General features: G+C 46.7%; 1 protein-coding gene across 2 annotated transcripts in view; it reads right to left on the bottom strand.

Annotated features, from left to right (window-relative positions):
• Window positions 1-14,433, bottom strand: part of BCAT1 (branched chain amino acid transaminase 1) — a 58,902-nt gene that overhangs the window by 31,789 nt on the left and 12,680 nt on the right. The window contains exons 1-2 of one of the 2 annotated variants that reach the window (XM_018569163.1): window positions 5,745-5,803; window positions 116-187 (exon numbers count right to left, since the gene is read on the bottom strand). In XM_018569163.1, coding sequence (XP_018424665.1) covers window positions 116-187; window positions 5,745-5,786 — 114 coding nt within the window. In that variant the 5' untranslated portion in view covers window positions 5,787-5,803. Of the gene's footprint in view, window positions 1-115; window positions 188-5,744; window positions 5,804-14,433 lie in introns of those variants that run through there. The other variant, XM_018569164.1, reaches the window with a different exon arrangement.

Raw genomic sequence — 14,433 nt, 5'->3', positions numbered from 1 at the left:
CCCTCTTCCCCTCTCTCTCCCCCCCCCCCCCCCCCCCTCTCTTCTCTTTCTGTCCCTCTTTCTCTCTCCCCCTTTAGGATACACCTCGTACAAACATGGCACCCACAATACTCACTTTGAAGGCGCCTTGTATGCGATCATTTGCCCCGTCACAGTGGGCTCCATTTTCACAGCCATTCTTACAGTTCTGTTAAAACAAAAAAAAGAACACTTAGCCGGAAGATGAAATGATAACACGATGAACAATATTAATGATTGTTGTATTTCGTGACCACGTCTTATCTGTCTACACAGAACATTAATGGAGGAGCAGGAGGAGGTGACCTCAGATAAATTCATATTTGCACAATACATTGTTAGATAAACACGGCCTTCACATGCCGATATAATGATGTGTTCCTCTGAAGTCACCTTCACATGCTGCAATACAGATAGTTTAATAATGAATGTCTCTAAACGGCAACTGCCTCCCCATACAATCGGAGTTCTCCTGTGATGCTCCCACACACCTGCCTTGTCTTTTCGTCGGTTTTAATCACCTTTTAAAAAAAAACAAAAAACTTTAGATTTCCTAGCACACTATCAAAGAAGACGTTTCTTGGCATGAGCTAATGATATAACTATGAAATGAAAACGACTGTACAAGCACACTGCACATAATCTTGGTGAGGTTTGTGTATTTCTTCCAGATCTGTGCAGAAACTTGGAGCTTCTTGTAATAAAGATAAGTCTTGTCTCCGCCCCTCATGTAGCTTTCTACAGGCAGCCTGTAGTGGGCAGAGCCTGATGGGCCCCTCCAACATCTCTGCTCTCTGCATAGGCTATGCGCAGCACAGTGATGATGTCACTGCTACGTGGAAATTTATTTGCAAAGTTAATTGGTGCACACATTTTTTATTTCCTCTGTGGCTATTGAGTAATATATTTAAAGGATTTAAATGAAAGTTTTTGCGCCCGGAGTTCAGCTTTAAAATGTACGCTTTACAGCACTGCTACATCACACTACCCACTACACTGTGGCTGTTTCCTGTCATCAGAGATTGCAGAGTTTATTGTTTTCAAACAGACAGATTCTGTCTAGTAAATTTGCCTTATACGATATCTGCTGTATATAGTATATTGTTCCCCTTATTATAAATATATACTGTATATATATATTGTTCTCTCGTATATGTTTCTATATATTTACAATTAGTGAATAAGCCAATGATAAGCAGATGTATACATGGGAAATAAGCGCAGTATTCTGAGCATTTAGAAGCTGAGATATTCACTGATTCCTAGTAAAAGTTTGAAGTCTTGCTGAACTCTGACTCCAGGGCAATGACACCCGTGTCACAGCATCCAATAATAGGGCTAAGGACACGGCTGTGTGACATTCAAAGGGTTCAGAGCCTGTAACAGTGATTTATGTCTGGGGTCACAGGCCCTACATGCAGATATTTCAGTCCAAGGTGGATTCTGAGAAGTTGAATCATCCAATGGTACCCTATATATCTCAGGGTATGAGTACTTTATATATCTCAGGGTATCAGTACATTATATATCTCAGGGTATGAGTACTTTATATATCTCAGGGTATCAGGACTTTTAGTACTTTATATATCTCAGGGTATCAGTACATTATATATCTCAGGGTATGAGTACTTTATATATCTCAGGGTATGAGTACTTTATATATCTCAGGGTATCAGGACTTTATATATCTCAGGGTATCAATACCTTATATATCTCAGGGTATCAGTACTTTATATATCTCAGTGTATCAGTACCTTATATATCTCAGGGTATAAGTACCTTATATATCTCAGGGTATCAGTACTTTATATATCTCAGTGTATCAGTACTTTATATATCTCAGTGTATCAGTACCTTATATATCTCAGGGTATAAGTACCTTATATATCTCAGGGTATCAGTACTTTATATATCTCAGTGTATCAGTACTTTATATATCTCAGTGTATCAGTACCTTATATATCTCAGGGTATAAGTACCTTATATATCTCAGGGTATCAGTACTTTATATATCTCAGTGTATCAGTACCTTATATATCTCAGGGTATCAGTATCTTATATATCTCAGGGTATCAGTACTTTATATATCTCAGGGTATCAGTACTTTATATATCTCAGGGTATCAGTACCTCATATATGTCAGGGTCTCAGTACCTTTTTAAAATTCCCGGAGTTCTTCTTTAATATTACATTAAGGAACAGCCCCAACTCCAACTCAAACTTATTTTTTCTAACGTTTTGGACAACGGAACTTCTTCAAGGAAAATCTATATACATCCTTCCTGCCTAGACGGGGTAAAGTAACGTCACCTGACATCACTGCAATGCCGCCATATTCCGGGAACGCTCAGGATCAATCATTCTCATATTTCAATCATTTAAACAACCTCTCTGTTGGACGTACCAGTTTAGACATCCGGTTGGGGCTCATTCCATCGACAAACCGCACTTATTGTATAGGTGACCTTGATGTATTGTCACGGCATTCTGGGGCTGTGTAGGTTACCAGTTCCTTGGATGGTAATGGAGGCATTATGAATGGGGATCCTTGTAATGATTAACTCCACGTGGACAATCCGCACATAGGTTACCAGGCCCTGTCACGGACCATTACACTAAACTCTTTTTCCGCTCTTGTGAAATTATTTTTAACCGAATTTTCTTTAATATCTGACCGGAGTCTTGTTACCATAAAATAATATGTGCAGAGCAAAACAAAGCATTCAACTTCGACCCAAGATTCCCGCAGAGTTTATTTCTCATCAATACTCCATCACGGCTGCAATAAAAAGTTTTATGGTGAAGATAATATCTGACCATAAATATTATTGCACTTGGATCTGCTGGAGATAAATATTCGTACACAACACTAATTTCCTAATAACGTCATTTCACTGTTTTAAAGTAGAAAAGAGCTAAAAAAAAAAAAAAATAAGCAACCGTCCAAGGAACATAAAGTGAGTCGGAAATCACAAGATTTTGGAGTTGTCACAGGAACAGGAAGAGAGGGGGAATCTCTGGAGCCATTTCTGGTGACAACTGTATAAGAGGGGAGATTTTCTGTCACTTCCTGTTGCATCTCTGGGACAGGAAGTGAAGGGAGATCTAAAAGGATGGGACGCAGACAGCAACAGATAATGGAACTCTTTCCTACTCTATCCAGGACTAAAAAAACAAAGCTTGGTCTTTACATGCACTTTAAGGCCACGTTTACAGTGTTGTGTGAACGCGAATCGCATTTGAGCGCGTTCGTGCAGGTTCAAATGCGTTCTTGCTACTGTTGCCGCACATCAGCCCATTCATGTCAATAGGCTGCCGCACGCGCAACAAATGCGGCAAACATGAGAAGACACCGGCACTTTAAATTTGTTGATGAGTACGTCTTTTATTCACGCATGTGCATAAGATCCCATACTAGTCATTTCAGCTGAGAACTTCCCCATTTTTGGACCGCACGTTTTGTGCGCATTTGATGCGCAGGCAAAAACGCACATTTTACCATCTGCGTTTGGGGTGCCATTAACAAGTAATTGCAAGCACATTGCATGTTTTTAACAGGCAGAGCCGTAGCTAGCTCTTTTTGCGCCCGAGGCAAGAACAGAAAATTGTGCTCCCAACAGACTTGTGCGATATGTGATGTCATGCGCATCACGCATATAGCGTGATATATGGAGGAGGAGGAGGTTAAAAAAATTGGGGGGTGGGGGGAGATGGAGAAGAGAACTACTGGAATAGGGAGCTGGGGTGTGGAGGGAGTCATAGTGGTTGGGGGTCATCCATGGATCAGGGGGGTTACAGGAAAGAAGCAGGTATGTCAAAACTGCGACACTCCACACCAACAATGCATCCTCATCTGACACCTGTACACTTTCACGTTGGATTTGGAGTAAAGATTTGATGACTTGGTATGAAAAGGAACTCCTCAGATTCACTTCCCATTCACTCTTCAGTACATCAGTGAATATTAGGTGTATAGAATCCATCTACAGGCATTAGAGAATCTCTTGTTACAATGAATACAGAACTACCAATTGGAGGATACAGATCAGACACAGCTGGGCCAGAGTGTGGCCCCCCAGGGCCCCTAACAATCATCCTGTTCTGGAATTACATGGCACCGACTTTGGGGATGATGGAGTGGATGGAAGGAGGATGCAGATACAGACTAGACCAGGGGTGCCCATTAGGTAGATCGTGATCTACCAGTAGCTCCGCTCCCAAAGCTGATGCTGGTAGATCACGGAGGGTGTGACTGGCGGCCCCTTTATTTCATTTTGGTATATTTATTTAGCTGTGCACAGCCTATTGCACTGCACTGTTTGCAAAATACAGCAAGGTGAGCCAAGAGGGAGAGCGGGGAGACAGCCAGGAGAGAGAGCAAGGAGAGACAGCCAGGGGAGAGAGAGAGGAGAGACAGCCAGGAAAAGAGGGAGAGGAGAGATAGCCAGGGGAGAGAGCAAGAAGAGACAGCCAGCAGAGAGAGCAAGGAGAGATAGCCAGGGGAGAGACCAAGAAGAGACAGCCAGCAGAGAGAGCAAGGAGAGACAGCAAGGGGAGAGAGCAAGGAGAGACAGCCAGGAAAGAGGAGAGACAGCCATAAATTACATATGACCTCCACAGGGGACAATGCTGGATCTATAGCAGTGTATACAGATACATGTATATATACAGCCTGCAGCACCCTATATGATGAGTCTTATATACAATCTGACCTCTATAGGGGACAATGTTGGATCTATAGCGGAGTATACAGATATGTCTATATACAAAGCCTGTATGATGATGATTAAATGACATATGACCTCCATAGGGGACAATGCTGGATCTAGAGCAGAGTATACGGATACATCTATATGTACACAGATACATGTATATATATATACAGTAGGGTTGCCACCTGTCCAGGATTCACCCGGACAGTTCGGGTTTTAAATGCTGTGTCCGGGTTTCATGGCAACAGAAACCCGGACACAAAATGTCAGGCAGATAGGGGCAACCAAAATTAAGATAGGGGCTACTGGCCCCCCACTGAAAATAGTCTAAACTGTGATATTTACATATGAATGGGTGGCGCTATTTACATATGAATAAGCCACAACTTTTTCTCCCAAAAAAATGTCCGCACATCGCTAGAGTGTTCGGGTTTCGCTTGAAGAAAAGGCGGCAACCCTGATATACAGCCTGCAGCACCTTATATGATGAGTCTTATAAGGTGTCTGACCTCTATAGGGGACAATGTTGGATCTATAGCTGAGAATACAGATACATCTATATGTACACAGATACATGTATATATACAGCCTCCAGCATCCTATATGATGGGGATTCTATAAAATCTGACCTCCATAGGGAACATGTTGGATCTATAGCTGAGTATACAGATTATATATACAGCCTGCAGCACCCTATATGATGAGGGTTATATGAAATCTGACCTCCATAGGGGGCAATGCTGGATCTATAGCTGAGTATACAGATACATCTATATACACAGCCTGTAGCATTCCATATGATGGGGAATATGTAAAGGACATCATAACGGGACGGGTCACATGCGCCATCTCTCAGTATTATATAAGAGCCGCTATGATGTCATGTTTTGCTGTACGATGAGGGTTATATAAAGGGAGATCGGTCACTGTCAGACCTCGCGCAATGTTTACTCTACAGTCACGTGATCCCCTAGAATAATCGCACATGCCCCTCCCCCGGGTGATGCGGGTTACCTGGTGCCCCGGTGCCCTCTGCTGTTGTTCTAGGCTCGCCATCCCGCTCCGCCTCCACCCGACTGACGTCACCCGTCCTTCCCAACCCGCTGACTGCACAGCTCTCCCCCCCCAAGCCTGGGGCACAGTACCGGTGTGCGCGGCGACGTCACAAACCTCCCTGCGCTGAAGGTAACATTGGATCAGTGTGCGCTGACGTCACTGGTTGGTACTCCCGCTGACCTCGCTGCCAGATCTGATTTATAATGTTAGATCATTTGTAGACATAATCGCAGTGATGTAATAAAACGTCATATTGTGACACCATCATCCTAAGACTGCGCTACTGTCATACCATCCACAAAACTAAAAACAGCATTACAGTGTCCTCATCACACTGTGCATCATGACATCATCGTTTTAGTGTGACGTCATCATTGCACACGTGCCATCACCCCCACACTAGCACTGCATACTATAATACAGCTCTTATACCTATGTACAGCATTGATATATAGAATTCTAACATATGTATACCCAGACAGCAAGCAATTGAGCTGCACGTTATAAAATGACTTTATTGCTAGAGTTGTCAAGCTTCACAATTGTGTTGCACAAGTCTCCAGATCAACGTGCTTTGCAAAAGTGCTGTACACTAGCAAAGCTCTTGCTCAGACCTGCAGGACTCTTGCTGTAGACTTGCCAAGAAAATTTGCTACAAATTCGAAAAGTGTCAACTGGAACTTGTGCTGCGAGTGTTCTGCAAGTCTACAACTAGCCAGGAATGTGTGCAGCAAGTTAAAGGAGAACTATGGTTCCCCATAGTTCTCCTTAGGGTCACGGGAGGACATAAACCAGCGTCCTCCTGTGACCCAAAACTCAGTATACGGCGAGCTACAGCTCAGGGTATACTAAGACCGCCGCAGCCGGGACGGATCCCGACATTACTTTTGAGATCCACCCAGCCGTGTTATTGACAGCTGGCTCTGCCTATCTAGAGGCAGAGCCAGCTGTACCCGCCCCCTCCCCCGTCCGTTCCGCCAGTCAGCGCTGGAGGATCAGAGTGGGGAATCCCTGCAGGGAGCCGTGAGTGACAGGACAGTGCATTTGGGGTGCCATTCATATGGATGGAAACGCAAAGCACCTCCCGCCTCCGGCTGTTGTGGAACTACAAGTCTTATAAGGCATTGCAAGACTGACAGTTACAGGCATGACTCCCGGAGGCAGAGGCATGTTGGGATTTGTAGTTAAAGCACAGCTGGAGGTGCCCACCCCTGACTTGTACTGTAGTGTTGTATGGTGACATATCAGGCAGACTTGTAAAGTCAGTGACAGGTCCTCTTTAATGTCCTCAATGTGCTTCTGGATCTGGCACCAGTCAATGAGTCAGATGAGATGTCAGTGAATGAGGTCAGAGAGAAGGTTTGTCTCTTAGTCATCGATCCCACCCAGGCGTTCCATGAACACGCGCCAAACACGGGAAAAAATGTGCTCTGTGGTGCTCGTTCACAGAATGCATCAAAAACGCACATGCAGTGCCATTTGCACCCCCAAACGCGGCCAGGAAAATGCGCTTTTCCCTGTGTGATAAAGTGCGCACATACGCGCGGGGGGGCGCAGAATCTGCTATATGAGCTACTTTCCTGCATTTGTCGCATGTGCGGCACACCATTGAAATAAAAAGGGACGTGCAGCAAATGTGGGGGGGGAAACGCATGTGAACGCACATGTACGAATGCGCGTTCCAGAATGCCTAGGTGTGAACGAGGACTTAATAGCTCCAGGTTGAAAAGTTAACCCTTGCAGTGGGGCTGCCCTTGAACTAAAAGAGTTAAAGGAGAACTATGGGGTCAGTGTTTTTCCCCATAGTTCTCCTCAGGGTCACAGGAGGACATATACTAGCGTCCTCCAGTGACCCAAAGCTCAGTATATCGCGAGCTACATAAGGCCCCATTCACACTGAGCGATTTATCGCGTGGTAATTCCCACAATATCGCGGCTATTTACCGCGCGATATCGCTCTCCAATGCATCTCAATGGGGCTCTGTCCGTCGCTGTCGCGGGTCGTGCGTCGCTACAGCAGGACCCTTTTTGGAGTGGATTTTGCCGCGATTCTAGCTTGCTCAATGCAAGCATTTGCGCGATATCTCGCAAAATGCAAATCGCACGACAAACGCGCAATTTGCGAATCGCTCAGTGTGAATGGGGCCTTACTGTCGAGTTCCACCCAGCTGCGTGAGTGACAGCTGACTCTGCCTATCTAGAGGCAGAGCCAGCTGTACCCTCCCCCGTCCGTTACTCCACTCCGCGCTGGAGGATCGGGGAGGGGGGGAATCCCTGCGGGGAGCCGTGACTGACAGTAGATGTAGACGTAAATGATCGAGAAGTGAGCGAGCAACGGTAAGTGTTCGCTCACTTCCCGATCTACTGAGCCGTCCTCTGACAGTCTCATTGTCACACGTCGGCTCAAACTATGAGGATGAGTGAAAATCACTCACCTCATACTTCTCCTTTAAGTGCTCGTTTGGTTTACGGGTGAAAATAAAAAAGATACGCTCACCCGATCCTCGCTCCCGTCTGGCTCGTCTCCCCCGGGCTGCAGCGATCTAAGAACCTGTGACATCATCACATCTAATGCAGGTCTATTAGACATGAGGACGCCAGCTGGAGCGGATGGGGGGAGAGGTGAGCTGTCACTGCCACAGGACCGAGGATCAGGTGAATGTAACGTCTTTATTTTCACCCCCAGAGAAAAACAAGCAGTTAACCCTTGCAGTGCAGAATTAGCCCCTCCTCCAGGGTTAACTTTTCAAAATCCTGGAGTCCTCCTTTAACCAGTTGACATCCGCGGTGTTAAACCCCCTTCCCATCCAGGCCATTTTTCAGTATTCAGCGCTGCGGTACTTTGACTGACATTTATTCCGTCATGCAGCGCTGTACTGAAATGAATTTTATACCCTTTTTGATCGCCTATATGTGAAACACCCGGTACCGGGTGTTCGCATTGGACGGGTCTTTTCTGCCCGTGCGTGCCCGCTAGGGGGCGCGCGAGCAGAAAAAAAATGCCGTCTGGCGACAGCAACCCCCAATGCAGCAGTGCCGTCCGTCCGTTTTTCTACTACGGGCGGACGGCAAGAGGTTAATAAACACAACCCGGCGCTGTGACATCGGGAGAAGCTGTGTTCCGGACGGTATGAGACCCGATGATAAATGATGTTCTCTCATTATTCTCTATGGACCTCGCAGTGTTTCCGGAGTTCCCCCTCAGAGGACTCCTCAGCGCAGCGCATTGTCACAGCCCGGTCCGCGCCCTGGAAGGGTTGGCGCGGTGCCGCGTATGATCTGTGAACTACGTGTTTGCACAAGCTGATTACACTGACACAACTCTGCCAATTCTTTATAGGTCGGGGGAGATAATATGGCGGGCAGCTCAGGTCATTCCCCATAACAGCTGCGTGAGACCAGAGAGGAGCGCATTTGGGACTTTGCTGTGTCCCGCTGTCAGCGCTCCATCAATTACCGTTATGGCTGCTGCGTCGTGTGCAATGTTTTTGTTAAATGTTTCATGGACGCCACCCAACCTATGATAATGAGGGTTGGTACCGGGTCATATGTACTGACAGTTCAGGATCACTACACTGCGTTCAGGGACCGCTGCACACGGCTGCGTTTAGAGGAAAAGTCCCAATCAGATAAGAGAGAAATCTTTCAAGAGGTTATAAAGGAGACGGTAAAATCACCAGCCCCGCCTCCGTCCGTGTCTTTGCGCGCTCACAGATGGCAGAGTGAGACACTCGTTTTTTGGTCCTGCAATTATATCTCTGTGTGGTCTCAACTCCATTTCCTGCACTTAGCCCATGCCTGAAACATGAGACTGTCTGAAGACCTTTAAGCCCTGTTTAAAGTTCCTGAAACATGAAACCGTCCGAAGACCTCTAAGCCCTGTTCTTTTGCAGATATCCTGTTTTTCAAGACCAGAAGCTTGGGCATCCAAAAGACCCAACCTCCAAACACAAGCCAGACAACGTGGTATATGCGGTGCGGTGCAGTGGGGAATACAAAGAACTGTACATGATCACATGACCTTATTTATAAAGAAGGAATGAGTGTTAATATTAGGGCTGACTCTGTTTCTCAACAAAGTCATGTGATCAGTCAGCTCTGACATGATCACATGACCTTATATATAAAGAAGGAATGAGTGTGAATATTCGGCTTGGCTCTGTTTATAAATAAAGCCATTGATTGTTACGTCAGCACAACATTGTGATCGCATGGCTTTGTGAAAAAACAAAACCGTGTCTTTACATGTTATTCTGATCGGATTCAATTAGCACATGTGTGAATGCTAGGTGAATGCTGTTTGAATCATGTGTGAAAACATTTATAAATGGACCACTGTCATTCTGCTTTCGCTTTGACATCAGGAACGCGTGGCTGGTACAGTAGGAGGGAGATGAGAGCGCAAGTGAACGTAGCAGAGAAGACGGTGTGAGCTTCCTCTTCTCAGCCGCAGTGTTTCCTCTGGCCGTTATTAGACATTGCGGGAAGCCAAAGAGGAAGCTCATTTCATTTTATTCACAGCGACATTCAGAAGAGTTTAGAGTGTGAGGAACGTCTGTAACAACTTTAGATGTAAACTCCGACTGGATGACATTTGGTTGCCCTGTGCACCCTGTATATAATAACCAATGTTTTTTTTTTTTAATAAAGTTATTATTGTTGTTGCATCTCAGTGCTGCTGATCTCCTGCAGCCTCTATGCAGCCAGTCCAGTGATGGGTGCATGTTATTTCTCTGGGAAGATTTCCTGATGGTGACAACAGTGGACTGTGTCTGTGTAATGTGATGAAACTTGTTGTCACTGTATAACAAGAAGTGCCTGAACAGGAACCTCCATGGCAGGTTCACCAGGGATTATTTTATTGAAAGCTGCAGATTTAGAAAATTGCTTTTGAAATGTCATATGAGATTGTAGTGTTGAGCTTTAAGGACTGAGGAGTGTCTGTCAAGGTGATGAATACGGACCACCAATGCTGATGTCTCTGGGACATGGAAAACAAACTAAGACGATGGGACTGTTACAAGATGACCTAACATGCTGTTCCCTCAACATAATTCCACTTCCACACCATGTGTTGTCACCATTGTACCCCCTTTGAAGCCTCACCAGTGGTCACCATTCCACCCCCTTTGAAGACTCACCAGTGGTCACCATTGCACCCCCTTTGAAGCCTCACCAGTGGTCACCATTCCACCCCCTTTGAAGCCTCACCAGTGGTCACCATTCCACCCCCTTTGAAGCCTCACCAGTGGTCACCATTCAACCCCCTTTGAAGCCTCACCAGTGTCACCATTCCATCCCCTTTGAAGCCTCACCAGTGGTCACCATTGCACCCCCTTTGAAGCCTCACCAGTGGTCACCATTCCATCCCCTTTGAAGCCTCACCAGTGTCACCATTCCATCCCCTTTGAAGCTTCACCAGCGGTCACCATTCCACACCCTTTGAAGCCTCACCAGTGGTCACCATTGCACACCCTTTGAAGCCTCACCAGTGATCACCATTCCAACCCCTTTGAAGCCTCACCAGTGCTCACCATTGCACCCCCTTTGAAGCCTCACCAGTGCTCACCATTGCACCCACTTTGAAACCTCACCAGTGCTCACCATTGCACCCCCTTTGAAGCCTCACCAGTGTCACCATTCCACCCCCTTTGAAGTTTGAAGCCTCACCAGTGGTCACCATTGCACACCCTTTGAAGCCTCACCAGTGATCACCATTCCAACCCCTTTGAAGCCTCACCAGTGCTCACCATTGCACCCCCTTTGAAGCCTCACCAGTGCTCACCATTGCACCCACTTTGAAACCTCACCAGTGCTCACCATTGCACCCCCTTTGAAGCCTCACCAGTGTCACCATTCCACCCCCTTTGAAGCCTCACCACTGGTCACCATTTCACCCCCTTTGAAGCCTCACCAGTGTCACCATTCCACCCCCTTTGAAGCCTCACCACTGGTCACCATTCCACCCCCTTTGAAGCCTCGCCAGTGGTACATGTCCATCCACAATGCACTGTGTGTATCCCCACCTGAGTGCGCCACTGTGGGGGGGTCGCGTGCCTGAGTGCAAACACAGCGCGATTGGGATCTGTATCTTGTGCAGAGGAAGAGTTTTGATAAAGCAGCTGCAGCTGTTGCTCTGTATTCGCCATGTCGCTGCACCTCGTCATAATTACTTGCATTACTAAAGAAAACAATTGACGTAACATCAAAAATCGTTCCAGTAAGGAGAAGATATAGCGCCAGCACACCGCGATCTTCTCAATTACAACTACCGTAAACGAGGCAACGTTTTGGAACCTACTCATGGTCCCTTCATCAGACAAAGTGACGCATTTCCTTATGCAGTGCCATCCATTTGAAGGCTGCTGCCCCCCGCGATTGTAATGCCATCCACTGACGGCTGCTTGTGGGCATCTTTGGTCCGGTCTGGTGTGCAATGCAGATAGAAGTTTTATTTCTTGGTGTGATACTCTTGACGACTCATCCTCACCTACAGGGATGCAGACGCTGCAGCTTTTTTCATGACAACACAGAGACTGCTCAGGTGGTGATAGCGAAGGCAGACCCTCCCACTCAGCAATCAGTTGTATTTTATTTATTTCAGGGATTTATATGGCGCCTTCAATCTACACAGCACTTTGCATACTGTACACAGTCACATCAGTCTCTGTTCTCAAGGAGCTTACAATCTAAGGTTTCTATTTCAGATAAATGCACATGCTGTGGTAAATTTAGACAGGAGACAATTCATGACGGTTAACTAAATGAAGTTTCATCTTTGTCACAGTTCCGTGCAGCACTTTGCGGTTTCTTTCTGCAGAGCGCCTGTGACGTCCCTCATCTGCGCAGACACACGGGGTTTCCCTTTCATCGTCCTCCATGTGCGGCTCACGCTGACATCACATGACCAGGCCCACAAATCATTCGAGAACTCAACAAATTAAATGATCGCTTTGACCACAATAACAGGAAATGGATGACAATGAGCTCCTGTGAGCCAGAGACGGGCACCGCTGACAAGAAACAGCTGAAGTCAAACGTTTGTTTTCAAAAGGTTGATCTGGAACATATGAGCGTTTTGTATTTAAAGTGACTCGCAGGATATGCCCTGCCTGTGAACTGGCGGCCATAGTGGTCACCTTCCTCATCGTCTGAAAAGACCTGGATGTGACAGCATGAAAATGCATTCAGCGTGTTCCCTGGTTCTAGCCCTGCCCACATACTCTGCCACTGGAGGGAGGTTATCATGTGACGGGAGGCTGCAGTACCAGCTGTGACACCTCCACTGTTGCACGGTTTGCTGAGCTCTCTGATCCTTTTTGTTATCCTCCCCGATTACAACCCGAAAAAAGGAGGGCTTCCGAAGATCAGCATCTGACCTCTGCGTGAGACCCTGGGACCCACAACTTTTGAATCCCCAACCTGTGCCGCAGGGGTTTTACCCGCAACTGTACCCGAAATCCTGTTCATTTTGGGATATGTGATGGAATGAGACATGGGCATACCTTAAGAAGGCTTTAATGTGCTGCAGACGCCGGCGGAGGCACGGGGCACAGAGTTCCGCCTCGGCCTTTGCAGGGAGCCGGTGATGTCACTGAGGCACTTGTTTAAAAAGCAATCTATTTTTCTGCAGAGATTCCAACAAATTGGAAACACTCAGCGCCTCTCCTATGAAACACAGCCGCCATTATTCTGGGGAGCGGGGTGATACGGATATCTTCCCAGGCGCACAATGACCCATTTACAAGGCGCACAGCAGTCACGGGGATAGAAATCTTCCAGATTGTCTACGAACATCTTGAAACACATGGACAACATATCCGGCTGAAAGGAGACTAAAACCTCTCCGCTCCTCTGCTTTCCTCTCTGCTCCTCTCCTTTCCTCACCGCTCCTCTCCTTTCCTCTCTGCTCCTCTCCTTTCCTCACCGCTCCTCTCCTTTCCTCTCTGCTCCTCTCCTTTCCTCACCGCTCCTCTCCTTTCCTCACCGCTCCTCTCCTCGCTGCTCCTCTCCTTTCCTCACCGCTCCTCTCCTTTCCTCTCCTTTCCTCACCGCTCCTCTCCTTTCCTCTCTGCTCCTCTCCTTTCCTCACCGCTCCTCTCCTTTCCTCACCGCTCCTCTCCTCGCTGCTCCTCTCCTTTCCTCTCTGCTGCTCGCCGCTCCTTTCCGCTCCTCTCCTCGCTGCTCCTCTCCTTTCCTCACCGCTCCTCTCCTTTCCTCTCTGCTGCTCGCCGCTCCTCTACTCCTACGGCTCTTATGGACTCTCCCTACTCAGGAAGTCACATGACCTGGCCTGTAATGCAACCCCAGACAGCAAACAAAAATCTGATTGGCCACAGAACAGTCACATGCCCGATTTAGTTTCATTTTGAACAAAATTCGAATTTTCGTTAAACAAGCATTCAGATTCGTTCGAATTCGGGAATTCGGATGCTTCTGAATGTCTGAATTTAATGAAGTTCTTATGAATATCCAATCGGAAGGAAACTAAATTTACACGTCTAGGTCAAATACAATCAAAAGTGAGAGGAAATCTCTTCAAAGCGAGGGACAGTTGTCACCAGTACAGGTGTCCCCATTGGAAGATTTCCCTCTCTTCCTCTTCTGATGACAACTGTCACATTTTCAGTTTCCCATCAGTTCCGGT

This window comes from Nanorana parkeri, unplaced genomic scaffold (genome assembly GCF_000935625.1).
Source record: "Nanorana parkeri isolate BGI_ZX_2015 unplaced genomic scaffold, ASM93562v1 scaffold1295, whole genome shotgun sequence".
NCBI lineage: Eukaryota > Metazoa > Chordata > Amphibia > Anura > Dicroglossidae > Nanorana > Nanorana parkeri.
Note: the sequence above shows the minus strand (reverse complement) of the source record. Positions and strands in the feature narration are given on the sequence as shown.